The sequence below is a fragment of the Amblyomma maculatum genome, unplaced genomic scaffold (assembly GCF_055883805.1).
Source record: "Amblyomma maculatum isolate TAMU_Amacu unplaced genomic scaffold, ASM5588380v1 scaffold_19, whole genome shotgun sequence".
In the NCBI taxonomy this organism is placed as follows: Eukaryota; Metazoa; Arthropoda; class Arachnida; order Ixodida; family Ixodidae; genus Amblyomma; species Amblyomma maculatum.
This window is the reverse complement of record NW_028146744.1, coordinates 3,893,648-3,910,205: the sequence shown is the minus strand read 5'-3', so window position 1 is coordinate 3,910,205 and position 16,558 is coordinate 3,893,648. Positions and strand designations below refer to the sequence as shown.

General features: G+C 46.2%; 1 protein-coding gene across 1 annotated transcript; it reads left to right on the top strand.

Moving 5' to 3' along the window:
• The first annotated feature begins 3,590 nt into the window (after window positions 1-3,590).
• On the top strand, window positions 3,591-8,901 carry LOC146171580 (uncharacterized). The gene is made up of 2 exons (XM_084586390.1): window positions 3,591-4,278; window positions 8,137-8,901. The coding sequence occupies exons 1-2, from the start codon at window positions 4,085-4,087 to the stop codon at window positions 8,516-8,518; spliced, it is 576 nt and encodes a 191-aa protein (XP_084442516.1). The 5' UTR covers window positions 3,591-4,084; the 3' UTR covers window positions 8,519-8,901.
• The last annotated feature ends 7,657 nt before the right edge of the window (window positions 8,902-16,558 follow it).

Below are 16,558 nucleotides of genomic sequence, written 5' to 3'. Positions count from 1 at the left end.
GAAAAGTGTTCGCTAATTGCATTTGCACGCAAGAACATGTCACCTTACACCGTACGCATTGATGATAAAGCAATACCTTAAGAAAGCAGCCATCGCTTTCTGGGAGTGATCATCGACAGGAATCTTTCGTGGACTCCCCATATTTCATTCATGAAAAAGAGGCTAACATCAATTGCTCACATACTTGCCTTTATTGAGGGAAGGTCATGGGGAGCGTCCGTGCGGTCGATGCTCCAGCTGTAACATTCATTATTCATGGGATTTCCTCGGTACAGCTTGCTTGCACTTGGAAATGTCAGGAAAACCAACTTAGGAATTCTACAGAGCGTTCAAGCTCAAGCTCTGCCAACCTGCCTGAGATTGCCGAAGTGTGCCTCTACAGCTGCTACCATTTTGATCGCTCAGGAGCATCCCATATCTACTTACGTACCAGTTGACGCCCTGAGGGCACATTTCCGCCACATCACCCGGGTTCCCTGTCATCATTTGGCCAGTCTTCCTATTACCAGGCCGCGTACATCGTTTACAAAGACCGTTGATGCGCATCGCGCTATTCTGCCGCCCAAGTTTACACCCGCATCTAGACCGTCCTCTCCACTATGGAGCCTGCATCAACCACATGTTCTTCTTTCAATGCCCGGCATCAGGAAGAAGGTCGAGCTATCGCCGACAGAACTAAAACAAATCACTCTTGAAAACTTCCACGAGTACCATGCAAATCGTATGCACGTCTACACCGACGACTCAGTGAATGCCGTGAGTTCTTTAGGCTCCATGGTCATACCCGCAATTACTACAGAATTAAAAGTTAGGACAATTCACCGTACTTCTCCTACAGCCGCAGAACTAACAACTCTACGTGTCGCTATTAGGCATATCAGTGAGCAAAGCCCTCAACGATGGTCTATTTTCACAGATTCAAAAGCAGCCCTACAAGCCTTAAAAGCGGCTCTTCGCCGTGGAGACCGTAACTCGTCGCGGAAATACGACAACTTCATCACTATGCCATAAATGGACGACATGACATCATCTACCAATGGCTTCCAGGACACAGCGGCATAGCGGGCAATCTCCGGGAGGACAGCCCACCAAGACAGCGATTGTGCGTTGATTCCATTTTCCAGGGCAGGCTTCGCGCACTTGCGCGGGAACACACGCTCTCCTTGTGTAATTCAGACCAATTTGCGAACCGCCGCTTAAAATCCCTGGACCCTGACCTGAAGCTCCGGCTTCCATCTGGCCTACCCCGATGTGAAGAAACTTCGCTGTGCCGCCTGTGGGTTGGTGTAGCATTTACAAACTCCTATTCTTTTGTGATAGGTGTGGCAAATAGCCCTGCATGTACAAACTGCGGGTGCGACGAGACTATAGGCCACATTTTTGTGAGTGCCCCATATGCAGCGAGGAAAGACAGTGTCTATGCAGTGCGCTGGAGCGTCTAGATGAACGCCCACTAACTGAAATTAAGATCCTAGGTCCCTGGCCACGGCGATCGTCTGCGGTGAGGCGTCCCAGGCACTGCTCCGCTTTATGAAAAGCACAGGACTAATCGAAAGGCTATGATTTTTTATGTTACGTGATACGACTGTGACGTGATGTGATGGGACATGTCTGTGATGTGACTGTACTGTCATCACCCATCCCTCTCTCACCCACAAATTTTAGAATGAGCAGGCATATTGCATTGGTGCAGCACACTTCTTTGGTGTAGTACGCACGCAGATTCGCGGGATTTATGAGCCTCAGTATCAGCTCTAGTTGTGTGCGAAAAGGGCAACATTGTGGGGCACTTACTCGTGCGACACGGCGGCTTTTGGAGCGTGCGCACTGCCCACCGTCTTATCATTTTCTCGGCGCTCGCTGTCGAGTGCTTAGGGCAATCCGAAAAGACGGCGCAGTCAGACGAACGCTGCGCACCTTGCGTGTCTAACAGTGAAAATTATGTGGTACTGCTGAACTGTCAAGCTTTCGTGTTTTTTGCTGAAGATACAAAACAACCAAAAGAAGGCGTTTTGCCTTGATTTTTCATTTCCCTCAACGGTCGATCACGAAAGTGCGATGGTGGAAACTTTGCTGGCAAAAATTTTCCTCCAAAAACAGATCTCAGCCTACGGCCTGCCCATGTTGCCGGGCAATCCTTAGTGCTTTGGTATTTGCAATTAGCGATTTGTTTGTCCTCCTGCTAGGGCCGGTATAGGCAGGCATAGCTGGAGACGCGCTGACTAGAATGCATCGGCACGTCTAACAGTGTCAATTGTGCGAATTCCTTACTAGCAGGGCACGCTAGGCTGCGCCCTTTGTAAAAAGAGGCACGTGTTCCCAGACCCTGCACCTTGCGGCTCTACGGCATGTCACTCGGTTTACATCGGTAGTACATTGAACGCCAGCTATGCGGGAGTAAGTAGACCCATGGCATCGCGTCATTTGCAGCTAGGTTACCACTATAACGAAGCAACGGCTATATGAAAGAAATCTCTGCGCTATCCCTGCGTATTTTAACATGGGTGGATTCATATGTATTATGCTCCTTTTCTTATTTGCGAGCGTTCTGAAGCAGTGTACTTAGTCCGATTTCCATTCATTGATTTCTGTCTTATTCTAAAATTTGTTTTATTTATTTATTTATTTATTTTTATTTATTTATTTATGTTACGCCTGCATGTAACGGCTGCTCAGAGACCTCCTTAGCATAAAAAAATGCATATTTCTTCACAATACTTTTAACGCCTTTCCGGAATGCTTGGAATACGCATGTCGCTGCGATCATTCCAGTCAACACAACGTGCGGGGCTCTATTAATATGAGGCGTTGGTATCATGAACTCACAAACAAATCTTTATAGTGTTAGGCAGTTAGTGCTTTCTTATAGTTTGCGTTTTAAAGATGAAATAGTAAATCATGTTTTCATTCTGAAATGTGCCCTCTCAAGCCAAAATTAAGGAGGCTTTCAAGAGGTTTTTATTTCTATAATGAATGATGGGGCCAATTTCCGCTCAACTGTAATATGCAACGCCACCGGCAAGAACGATAGTAGACAGGCTACGTCCGTCATACTCGAGCACAGTTGTTCGGTTCCAGGTCAATTTTATACACATATGAGCGGAGGAAGAATTGGTATGTCAAAATCATTCTTACTAAAACAACATTTTTACTATAAACGAAAGATGCATATTCAGGTCCACCGCTAAAATGAGGAGAAAACGCCGACGGAGTGTCGCTTCGTATGTTGTTAGGCACGTATTATGTGCCAAGAGAAATAGCGCCAAATCTCGTTTCGCAAGCAGAAACAACAAAAGGGCAACAACACGAAGAAACCGACGCATCTGGTGCGGCTCGTAACAGCCATCACTGATGAGGACCCTCCCCACACGAAGCCCCTCTTCGCCCACGCACAGCTGCCCAGCTAATACTCGCCACGATTCTAATTCGGGATTTTTCTCGCGCGCCGCGTGGCGCCTTGCCACCCTCCTTCCTTCCCTCCACCTCAGACATCCTCGACGGCTGCCTACCTAGCCCACGTTCAGACGTGCAACATGGCGGAAACGGTACACAGAGTAAGCGCACAATCTCCTCTCTGCTACCGGACCGACGTCACTTCCACCTGCTGCGAGTCTATTTAAGACGCGCCCTGTTTTACCTGAAGCACCGTATCATCGGGCAACAAGAAAGAGGCCCAAGGCGCGCTCCAACTTCCTCTCCCGTTCATCCTCGGCAAACTGAAGCGGGAAACAGGGCGCGCTCTTAGCTGCCTGCTGTGTGATCGCCGAGGAACGTGTGTCAAGGTCTGAAAACAGTAGGCGAGCTCCGAGAGAGAGCCTGCAGAGGGCTTCCCCGCGCGTTGCTGACACAGGGAGAAACAGCGCAGGACTGTCTGTCAGCTGCCGGATGTTACCTAGTTGAGCGCGAATCTTTCCACAGCATCTTTTACTGTTCTCGTAGAGAACGCGCAAGAGACCCCGCGTATTTGTGTCATCTTTGGGCATCGCTCTGTGTGCTTCTATTGCAGTTATTGCCTCAAGGGCCGCAAAAGCCTGCTGCAGCGTTACCTCTCGCCCATTTTGTGGAGGAAGTTGGGAAGCGCACAATGGCTGAGCCTCAAGAGGCTATTATCCCGATCGTCTTCGACGGCAAGCAGCACTTCCCTGGCAAGCAGCAGTTGGCCAGTTCTCGCCATATATTGGAAGTGGTGGAGCGCAAGGAACCGCTGGTGCCGCTGAATGACGACCCTCTACAGCGGGAATGGGACGAGTTCATCGAAGACTTCCCGCAGTGCAGCAGGTAATTTTGCTGTAGAACATATGACTCCAAACATATTATTCGCATTTGACTAGAAATACCTATAGTAAATAATACGCCTTTTTCCGAAAGTCAATGTATGAGCCGAATGATACTCCGATCGCATTGCTAGGTCCTCACAAGTGTAGAAATATCAGTGATGACAAACTGACACTGCAGATGTTTCTACACTTGTAGTATCCTGATCGCATTGCTATTTCCTCACAAGTGTATAAATATCGGCAGAGTCATGTTGTGATAACTAGAGAAGAAAAAATCGTCCCGTATAACGGGTTGTAGAAATGTGTTCTTTTTTCTTCAGCGTAGAAGAGCCGACTTCCTTCTATCGCTGCTATTTCATGCTTGGTAGTGAAAGTGAAAACTGACGCTCTAGCATTACTTTTCTGTCACTCTGTCAAATCCACCTAGTTGTGCCATAAAGGGCTCAAAATGCGGGAAAACAGACAAAAAGGTGAAAGGCATGCGCATAAAGGTTTTCACATTGATTTAATGTTTGCTTCAAATAAAATTTCGAAGGAATGACCCAAAAAAGCCAACTAATATTAGGCTACCTGTGGAGAGACTTTCTCAAACCCTTCGTCTCAGCCACTAACTGAAACCTACTAAAAAAATGCTGTGAACGAGGCTGAAGCTGGATATTAGGCGGCTGCAATACGCATGGATGGTCATTTTAAATTGAGCTGTCTTTTTTGCGCTGAAAAAAACAACCTTTTAGTCAAGTTTGGTTTGGTTTGTGGGGTCTAACGTCCCTAAGCGACTCAGGGTATGAGAGACGCCGTAGCGCAGGACTCCGGAAATTTCGACCACCTGGTGTTCTTTAACGTGCACTGACATCGCACAGCACACGGGTGCCTTTCGTCTGCATCGAAAGGCGTTCGATCCCGCGTCCTTGGGAACAGTAGTTGAGCGCCGTAACCACTGCGCCACCCCGGCAGTGCCTTTTTGTCACGGCAATAACTTTATAGTATTGCCGTTGTATATGCTGTTCGTCGTCGTACAGCGTGTTTCAAGCAGCAGTAGGCGCTCTTCTAACGCAGTCATAAAGTGGCAGAGTTAACCCTGTGGCATTATTGTGGATTATTCACTGTGGCAGATTAGACGTTCCCCTCCGCCGCTGTATCCAATGAGCGAAAATAATTTCCCTGCAGCATTCAAGAGCAAATGTTTATTCAACATAGGTATGATACCTGTTCAATCCTCGTCACCAGTTAAGAATCAAGCGTTCAATACCCTACTGTGCAAAGAGTACCTTTTTTCACACAAACGGTTTGGTTTATGCGGCCTAATATCCTAAAGCGACTCAGGCTATGATAGACGCAGTAGTGAAGAGTTGTAGAAAGTTTGGCTACCTGGAGTTCTTTAAAGTGTACTGACATTGCACAGCACACGGGCGCCTTGTTTTCCGTTACTACCAAAAGGGAAGTCGAGAAGTCGAGCGCAGGTTTTTCCGCATAAAAGTGCCAAGCTCTTTAGCGCTTTGTAAACCAACACTTTAAAGAACAAAGTTTCGGATCACCATTCGCATACAGCTATGGGTTTGAAGCAACCACGAAAAAAAAAAAACGCAGTCCCATTAAAAATGATTAAGCCATTTGTGGAACATTGGAGTTTCGCATATACAAAAGACTAATATCTCAAAGGGATTTTATATTTTTTCGTGGGAGTTTCCTATTGATATCTGAACAATGCCGAAAGCTGGGCGAGTTGGTTAACATTCATGATGGAAAATAGCGCGAAAGTACTCGAAGGACTTGCGAATAGCGCTTGTCCCTGTCTTACTTCCTTCCGTCCTTCGTGTACTTTCGCGCTATTTTCCATCATGATATCTGAGCGCAAACTTACAGCCGCCTGAAGTCTTCACCATTTATAGGGAGTGAATTACAGGCTATTTCACGATGCTTTAGTGTTTTTTCTTCATCACGCTAGCTGTTTGCAATCAGTGTTTTAGATGTTGTGGCATTTATTAGGCAATGGTGTTAACAGCGTAGTTGCTACATTCAAGTGTCAAGACGACTCACAACTTCGTTCCAATGACGAGACTACCTTCTACACGTTCCTCTCACTGTTTACTTCGTTCAAGAGGGATGCGCGCCAGAGGGGGCGGATGAAGTTATTGTGTGCGGGATTACGCCCAGCCAGCACACCGCCCCTATTTTCATGTAAACTAACCTAACAATTAACAGCTGGCAGTGGTGCTCGCTCTCCTATTTCATATATCCGTCTTCCAGCTAACGCACGCTGTAACGAACTCCATCAGGTGCCCAGTCAGGTAAAAGACGTTCCTTTGCATGCACCCAAAAATATTATCTAACTGAATTTAGAGACCACTTCTGCATCTGCATTTCAGCGGCGAAACCCGTTGGTGGGTAAAGCAAGAGAGAATTCGACGAGACCAGGTATAAACTTATTTAGAATCATACCTTGCCAAACCCGCGAAAATGGTTTTCTTTTAAAGATGGTTAACCATTTTGTCGAAAATAAACTGAAAAAGCTCACAGTTATCAAATTACAAGCAAGGCTAATCTGAGGCGTCGTTTAAGAGAGGGCCTTCATTAAAACTTTTTATGAAGCCTCAGTCCGGTCTAAACGTGAACGTGCTGTTTCCATCTTGGATTCCAGTCGTGATAATTTATATCACGGTGCAGAACACAAATATTCGACTTAATTCGTGCTGTCTACTTATAACTGCAAGGCCAGAATAACTTAACGATATGTGCGATAGGTTTGCCTTGTCTTTCATTGCGTCGCTAGTTGTTTCGCATTTGAACGTTTCATAAAGTCTAGCGCCGATATCAAATTAAATTCATCTTTCTGACAAGCTGTAGCTCATCTCGTCTTCATTATCGGCACAAAGTTGATCTTGCTCAGTGCCGCACAAGACGTTTTTTTACTCATTCTTGCCAAATTCTTTAGTCGGCTAGAACCATCTTCACGTTGATATGATGCCCATAACAAATTTTATGCTTTCTGAACGCGTCATTGCCCACGTTTTTTTTTATTTTCTCAGTGTTCAGTTGCTGTTTCTTTTTTTTTTTCTTTTAATTGCTTTCATGGAGTTATGTTTTACGCTCTAACTTTTTAGCACGTTGCTAATCGCTACGCCGCGGTGGTGCAGTGGTTAGGGCTCTCGACTACTGTGCTCAAGGACGCGGGATCGCATCCAGGTCACGGCGGCTGCACTTAGATGGAGGTGAATTGCGAGGCACCCGTGTAGTGTGCGACGTCAGTGCAGGTGGTCAAAATTCCACAGCCCCCCACTAGGGCGTTTCTCATAGTCTGAGTCACGCAGGGACCCCCGCCAATACCCTTTCATCCGAAGGATAATTACCAGCAAAAATTATGCTAAGGTCAGTGGAAGTGATACGTCACGCTTTGCGTGACCTCTCGCTTCCTCTCTGGGATGCTCACACCTAGACAGCGGTGTGTGCGAACTAAGCGCCTTGAAAGACTTTGCCTAATCCTCCTCTTGCCACCTGTGGTGGTCGTGCGAGTGGCGGAAGGCCGACTGTACATATGCGTACCATCCTCCCAAGGAGTGTCCCACGTGAGAATTGGTCCGCGGGGTAATGCTCGATCGTGTGTAATCACCTGTGCTTAAAGGCCAAGTAGGAACAATGGATTTGCTACTAAAGAGTGGTAAGATGCAGGAGCTAAATGTGATCTTCAAAAAGTGTAAAAGGTAAAGTTAAAACTGTGCCTTTCAGAAGCACCGCTAGTAAAACATTGCTCCCTGCAATATTCTTTGATAGCTAAACCGGTTTCAGTGCCAATAATAGGCTAGATTTGTAGCTAGTTAGTAGTAATTTATATTAAGGCCATTGCGTTCTTCCTTTCCGCTAGATACCTGGAGCCGGACTTCATAGACCGGAACTTCCCAGCGCTTCGCAAGAGGCTCTACGGTGACGCCACAGCAACTGGGAGCGACGAAGAAGACAATGTGGTTATTTACGATGTAAATGTCAAGCAGTTCCGACCAGATGATATTAATGTCCGGGTGAATGATGGCAATGTGTCTGTGGTGGGACGCACCGAAAGGGTACTCAACGGCGGTGGCAAGTACGTCAAGGAAGAGGTATTGGGAGGCATCAGGGTGCCGTCCGACGTCGAAGCCAACGACGTCGTTCTTGAAACAACACCAGAGCTGAGGCTGAAGATTTCCCGACCGGAATCACGGCCAGGCTCAGCCATGTCATCTGCCGATACCTCGCTTGCCGAGAGGTGAAGCGGAGGCGCACTTGTTCGGCATAAAGAATCGAGCACAAGCGCGTCGGCGAAGGTGTTTGCGCGTCCAGTGTGGACTGGCAAAACTAGGTGCGGTGCAGTAAACCCTTTTCCTTTCAGCGTCTTTGCACAGCGCGACGTCATTAGTTAACTGAGGCGAATGGTCGCGCTTTCGTGCCCTGCACACTGACTATTCGGTTAGCGTAGTATTCCCGTTTGCGTACAGGAGTGCATTCAATAATATAGAAAATCAACATTTTTATGGCCTGTGCGCTTGTGAGTCTGTTGCTCTTCTTTTGAGGACGTTCTCGAGTTTTTGAGGACCAAGAGGACGGCTTTGTGTGTATCGTTGGAGGAAGGTTTGTAATTATTTTGCAAATAAAGGTGATGCGATATTACTGCTTTTTCAAACGATGTTTTTTGTAAAGCCACCGGTCCGTGGGGAATTGACCTCGAGTACTTTACCGCGTAAAAGTCATTTTGTTTCCAAGCTGGAACCATTATAAGCATTTAGGTATCGGTGGGAAAGCTGAGTCACGAGACAGACCACCATGACTGGAAATATAATTTGTTATTATTGTGGCGATCATAAATATCGCCAAACAAAATTTTATTACCATGCCAAAAAGCAATTTCCTCGAGCCCTGAAAAAAGTAGTCGCTGGTGCATGTTTTTTTTTCTCAGATTAATAAAGAAATGCATGTTCGTGGGGGGCCAATATCAAAACTATTCATGTGCCACATGATATCCTCATGGCTTCGAAGGGCACCCTTTAGTTTCAAAATCACCCTACATAGGTTAGAATTTGTGGTTAGTACGCCCCAGGGGATAGTCACAAGTCCTGCTGCTGCCTCAAAAAGTAACTAATTTTACTTTACGCGATCCTTTGGCAACAGAAATAAATAAATGAGGAATAGTGGCGGTGAGAATAACTCGCAAAAAGCAGCCCTCAACTTTTTCGTATAGCACTATTACCAAGGGGAGGAAAGCATAACGCTCTTCTGTCTCGGGTAATTCTAGGAAACTGCTTTAACTCAGAGGCCAATACCACTAGTTGGCTAGGTGGGAATTGGAAACGTATCTAGCTTCTTCCTATTTCTATTTATCTCATGTCGATCACGCTTCCATTTTCTAATATACTGCACTGCCGCTATGCTCGCGACAGTCACAACTGTTGATCTCCCGCATGTCCTGTCAGTGGCTTTTGTTTTTCGTGAACTCCCACGGCCGTTTTGCCGGCGTTGCTTCGGGCGCAGCAGGCTTTACAGCGCTGGTCACATCATCATGTTGCTCCATAACGTGTTCGTAATGCGGGTGTGTAAGTGCCACTATAGCCACGATAATGTTTGCTTTTGTGTTTGGACTATGTGATTTCTTTGTGCGTCGCCTTGTTGCAGTCGTGGTGGTGCTTACCATTTTTGCTAGCGACTTCGGTGTGCGGTAGGATTCGCTTATCACTACTACGCCGGCCTCCATTTTAGGTTCCCAGGCGCCACCGAAGAGCACTGTTTCGCTGCTGACGGCACCGCCTCTGCGCCGTCTCTTCGGAAGCACCAGGCTCAAATCGACGCAGTAATCAAATCACACGCTGAAGATTTGATACATCGTAGGCGGTAGTGGGCCATGCGCAGCGATCCTAGTACTCTGTTACCTTTCGTCCATGATGTATGTTGATTTTTCGAGCATGTCCTTTTCTTTTAGAACAAACGTTCAGTTCACGTGCACGTGCACGGCTTCAGTAAAAGGCATGCGAATGTTCAGTCATGTGTTTGCGCACTTTTCTGCTGCTGCGGTGAACGCTGCTCATGAAGTCGCATGTATTGTTCATTGCTGGTCCAGGCTGGTAGCACTGGACGTTACGTCGAAGTTCGCCCTGCGCGACCACCTCGCAGTGCGCGACAAAGTGCTTGAATGCAGCTCGACAGTGCTCGCCGCTCATCATGTGTGCACAATGCATGCGACCGGCAGGAAGCACCCAAACAACTGCCTCCAGCACGCGTATAGAACTTTTCACAAATTTCAGTAGCGCCATTGGGCGACGTCTAGCGTCGAAACAGGTTATGCCGCCATTTTGGACTGTGCTTGTGAAAGCTGAACTTGAACCGGACGACCGCGCATCTGTTTTGTGCCCTTCAAGGCGCCGTATCGTACTGCTTCTTCCTTCCATTTTACCTCTGTTGTGCCGCATGACCTAATTACACGATTCATATGCTCGCATGAACGACCAATGTGAAGTAATGGCCAACGCAAACCCAGCGAGCGGATCCAGCGCTCCGCGTAGTCGGCAATGGTGTCAACCCCGTCGGGTTTGTCGAGGCCTGGCGTGCTAGTCAGCGATAGATATTTTTTATTTATTAGCTCGAAAGCGTTACTTTGTTATGTTCAGATTTCGGTCCGCCAACTGCGTCCACAAAATTTGGTTTGGTTTGGTTTGTGGGGTTTAACGTCCCAAAGCTACTCAGGCTATGGAGACGCTGTAGTGGAGGACTCCGGAAATTTCGACCACCTGGGGTTCTTTAACGTGCACTGACATCGCACAGCACACGGGCGCCTTGCTTTTCGCCCCCATCGAAAAGCGGCCGCTGAGGCCGGGATTCGATCCCGCGTCCTTGGGAGCAGTAGTCGAGTGCCGTAAACACTGCGCCGCCCCGGCGGTGCACGCGCCCGCAAAATTGTCTCCGCAGCAGTTGCGAGTAATTGAGAAGAGGTAGAAATAATGAGTGATGTCAATCGATAGAGGCTGACGTAATGTTGCTGCCTAAAAAATAAGTAGGCCAAAAAGTTAATTAGGTAATTAATTAGAGGCAAAAATTTAAAAGTTGTCCGCAGCAGCTGTGAGTAATTGAGAAGTGGTAGAGGTTAATGAGCGGTGTCCATCGATAGAGGGTGATTTAATGTGTCCGAAATACTAATTAAGCCAATAGGTTAATTAGGTAATAATGACAGGCAAAAAACGAAAAAATAAGGCGAAAATGGTCTCATTAGCGAATGGCTTCGCGCCAAATTTGAATGTATCAAATACTAAAAGGGTTATTTAAATCAGTCAATTAGAGCACGTACGTCAAAGATATGACGTCACGCAACCTGAAATCGACCCAAAAATGGAGTAGGAAGGAATTGGAGCTCATTTTGAAAGTACCAAAGAAAGTACCAAAGTACAAAAAAAAAAGTTGCGCGCCAATCCCTGCCTATGCCATTTTTCGGCTCTACTTCCGGTTGCGTGACGTCACATCCTTGATGTCGCCCTAATTGACTGCCTTAATTAACTACTTTAGCCTTTGGTACTTTCAGATTACACGCTAATCCCTTCCTATGCCCTTTTTCGGCTCTACTTCTGGTTGCATGACGTCACACCCTATTGAAAAAAAATCTATATAGGACCTATTCATATCGGGTTATTGGACATGGGAGTGGTGGGAGTTGTGGGAGTTGAGGGAGTGGTAGGAGTAAAAGGAGTAGTAGGAGTCGCAGGCTATGTGCGTTGTAGAATGTGGTCAGCGCCCCTCGTTGTGGGGAAAATGAGGATGCAGGCTAAAAAGACGTTCAGGTAAATAAAAAAATGCACGTAAATAAAAAAAAAATAAAATAAAACCTTGCCGCACCAGGACTCGAACCATGATCTCACGGATTATACCGCATACCAGCCCAGCACGCTAACCACTACACCACGGCGATTTTTTTTTTTAATTGCCGACTTGGACATTCAAAACAAGACGATGAACAATAAAACGTGCCAGCACACTCTACACTACTGCGACAGATGGTTTGTATGCTTATATTCGTCATTTCTATTGCAATTTTCTGTTTCGCACTTTGCATCTTTTTCTTAAGTGCGGTCGTCCTTCGACGATTGCCCTGTAAACACGCTGAACCTTTTTCTTTTCTATCAATACACATAGGCAATATCATCTATCATTCAAATTCATCAGTGTTTTGCACGTACAGCTAAGAATATGCAAATATGTTACGTACTGGCTATTTTTTCGCCGTGTTAGAGCGCATTTTTCTTTCTACTACAGCGATAGCTCGTACGGATCCGCTTGTCATATATATGACCTTTTAACTTCACATGCTGCCAGTGGAGCAGCGGCGGCAGTATTTTATTTCCCATCACTCCTTTTGAATATGCAAACCCTTAAATAAGCATCGCTGTTGATATGCAGCTATCAATGAATAGTTCGGTAGGCGGCGCCATGTGTTTTGAGTTATGCTCGAGCATACTTATGTTCATGTGGAAAGGCGAATTTATTCCCTGCACTTCCGTATTGCAGACTCGTCATCAGTTACAGACATGAACGTGCGTCATAAGGTCGGAAGACGTGCAGCGATTGTTGATTGTAATTACCGCATGCGCTCACAGCAGCGCATGCAGAAATCGAAATGCAAAACAAACTTTCATGTTCATTTCATTCAAATTTGAAAAAGGCTTTCTTGTTTTTAATTCTTGATTCAATTTAGCGGGGACACCGCATGCGTATATCAAACTTTGCCTTTTCAAACTTGCATAAACAAATCCTGATTAAGAAGCCCATCCAACTCCTGTATCATGGTATACAGGACCTATTCACGACTCCGATAACTCCTAATATATATCCCACATGTGATAAACAGGAGTTAAAGGAGTCTGAAAAGGAGTAACAGGACCTATATGCATATCCTGCGCGTCCTCCTACAAGTCCTGAATGCGTCTTTATGGGTCCTTTATGCCCAATTTCGGCTCCTGCCTACTCCCATATTATTTCATACAGGACCTAATAAAGCCGCAAATAGGTTTTTTCAATAGGGCATCCTTGACTTCATCCTAATTGACTGCCTTAATTAACTACTTTAGTCTTTGGCACTTTCAAATTGCCCGCCAATCCCTTCCTATCCTTTTTTGGCTCGACTTCAGGTTGCGTGACGTCACATCTTTGACGTGACCCTAACAGACTCATTTAATTAACTATTTTTGTATTTGATACATTCAAATGTAGCGCCAAGCCATTCGCAATGAGACCATTTTCGCCTTTACGTTTTCAATTTTTGCCTCTAAATGTTTACCTAATTAATCTATCGGCCTAATAATTTTTTCCACACAATTACTTCACCCTCTATCGATTGACACCACTCATTAGCCTCTAGCACTTCTCAATACTCGCAACTGCCGAGGACACGATTTTACGAACGCGGTCTGCAGACAGAAATCTGTGAACATGGCTTTCGCGTTATTATGAAGGACTGTCCCGAAGGAAAGGAAAGCCCAAGTACAGCGCGGGCCCAGCGTTCACGTCAGTCTTTATTCCGCCGACGAAGTGTCGTGAGCAAATCCGCGACCACGAGCTCACTGTAAAATCTTTGCGGTTGACTGCAGCTATGAACTGCCTTCGCAGATCGGATGATGCAGGAAACTGGTGCAGGGTACACATATCACATCGGCAGTGCTCCCGCGTAGTGCGGCGCTGTGGGCACACTTCAGTCCCCAAAATTGTTCTCTTCCGCTCGTTGTTCGTACACCCATGCACAGCACAGTTCTGGCCTGTAGAGTTTCGATTGGCGTATGCCATTAATTACGAGGGTAAGTCATTCGCGACGAAAATAAATGCAAAGATCGGTGGATATCTACCGCTTGACAATGCAAGCGCGAGGCAAGTCACAGTCTAGCCCAAACAGGCAACAATGATGGCATGAGTACCGTGCCAGCTTAAAGTCACTAAACAATTTTTCTTGTGTGCCACCTCTGCCTCTGCGTAGCTATATTGTGCAGCAGGTGGTAATAACTGCCGATACTATTGCAGCCAGTTGGTTTCACTGCTGCATATTCAACCGGGTGAAATGATGTAGCAAAATGAAGGTTGGTACTGAATACATGCGCTTCTATAAGACTTGCCTGAGACTTTCCCATTCCGAAAAGCATTGCAATTGCTGCTTTTTTTTTTTTAAACACTTTATGTACTCGAACACATGCTCACAAAATCGAACTTGTGCGGTTGCAAGCAACGTTCAAGTGGTTGTACGAAGACCAATTTGACAGATGAGGCGTTTCAACGCACGACTCGAGAAGATACTTCGTCACCACAGCAGGTTTTTTAGCACAGAATGAAGCGAGAAGGCGGCGCTTCTGCCTGTGACGAGCTGATAAGCTACATGTGGTATATGACAACCAGTTGCTGTACTGGGCTGCTGCTGCCGCACCACGGCACAATGAGCTGTGCCGGCCTTTGTTAAAAGCATGATTCTGGATGGGATTTCCAAGTACCACTTTCAAGTAGCCGGTACGCAGATGTGACCCTTGTCCAAGCCAGCAGCACCCTCCTCCTCCGCAGGCTGGAAAACATCCAAAAACGTTATGCAATACGGCACAAGCGGCAATCATGCAGGCTACACACTCCGGTTGGTAGAGGAGCGTATTGCTATTCCTTGGAAACTACAATAACGGAAGTGCCGGGTGGCGTCACTAAAAATAAAACACAACAAAAAGGAAATCAATAAAGCTATATGTCTTTTGAGTATGCATTGCAGTGCATAAACTAAAATACATGCGCACAAAAATAGTTTGCTGGAATAAAATTGCTTGCAACAATCCTCTGATCATGCCAGTTGCGTTCGTCGCGCCGTCTTTAGGGCGTTGAACCAAAACGAATAAGAGAGCATTTAAAAACCGCACTACCCCTCGCTTCTGTGGCGCAATGGATTAACACCACATGCCTGATTGTAAGACATGTGTTCGATTCCTCTCGGTACAATTTTTAATTTTTAAAAATTCACAACAATAAATTACGACCATATTTCCTGGGGTATGTTCCCCTTTAGGTTGCATAATACCATGTTTTTGGTCTTAACCGAAGCAAAACCAGCCGCGAACGCAGCCAGGATGTGACGGTATGACAACGGTTAAACTATTCAATTACCTTCACAGTAATCATTTCTGTCTTCAGTGAGTGTATGTTTCCTTTAGGTTGCTTTCAGAGACGCCTCTCAGCAACAATCGCTATTCAACATGGTTTAAAGTGTTTTTTAAGGATTTGCGCCGCCGCGATATTTCAAGTTAACTTATTCAAAGTCGCAAAGATGACGCGACGGACGCCACCTATGTATTACGCTTTTTACAGTAAGTATTCCTAATTCCTAAAACTATTTTATTAATATTGAATTTTAGTTTCCCTACTGCTCTTCATGCTCGAAGAAAACATGAGGTTGTGTTTTATTTTTGAGTGACGCACCCTGCACTTCCGTTGCTGCAGCTGTCGGGGAACGGCAATATGCGGTAAAGGAGCGTCTGGTACTTTTGCAGGGACCGGAAGCGGTTCTTTAGCACGTTGATGCTGTGATCTATCACTAACCTAGTGGAGGTGTATGCCGTGTTGTATAAGCCTTCTGGAAATGCCGGAGATGGATGCCATAGCACGGGTGTTGGCAGCTACGTTTCGAGCAGGAGTCCCTTTCACCAGCATAACCGAAAATGGCACGCAGTTTAGCGCATTATTCGTCGTTGTCGACCACAGCAGCATTATAGAAGCCTTATAAACTTTAAGAGCCTTACTGATACAATGGAAGAGTCCCACCGAGTAGCTCATTGCCACTTTTTGCTTACAATGACATTCATGGGCGTGAAGGCAATGCATGATCGGACGTTTCAGCATCACTGCTGCAAGGACGCCTTGCACGTCATATCGGTATGATGCCCATTCCTATTCAATACAAGCATCACACACGAACTCCAATATTCATTTCTTACGTAGTAAAAGTGTGCACTTCAACATTGTCCTGCGGGTTTTATGTTTGAGCTGTTATAAAAGTTCAAGAACGGTAATAGACGACAGGTATGTGGAGCCTACTGCAACGTATATGCCAAAGAGCAGCGCGTCTCATTGTTGTCTTCACACGACGTGAGGAGCTGCAGAGCAAACGGCACACACACACACGCAGGTTGGTGGGGTTTAACGTCCCAAAGCGACTCAGGCTATGAGAGACGCCGTAGTGGAGGACTTCGGAATTTTCGACCACCTGGGGTTCTTTAACATGCACTGACATCGCACAGCACACGGACGCCTTGCTTTTCGCC

What these genes read in the sequence shown, in the direction of transcription:
- LOC146171580 (XM_084586390.1), top strand. Translation starts at nt 4,085, where the DNA reads ATGGCTGAGCCTCAAGAGGCTATTATCCCGATCGTCTTCGACGGCAAG. An exon ending in GACTTCCCGCAGTGCAGCAG is followed by an intron (nt 4,279 to 8,136) that starts GTAATTTTGCTG and finishes CCTTTCCGCTAG; the next exon opens with ATACCTGGAGCCGGACTTCA.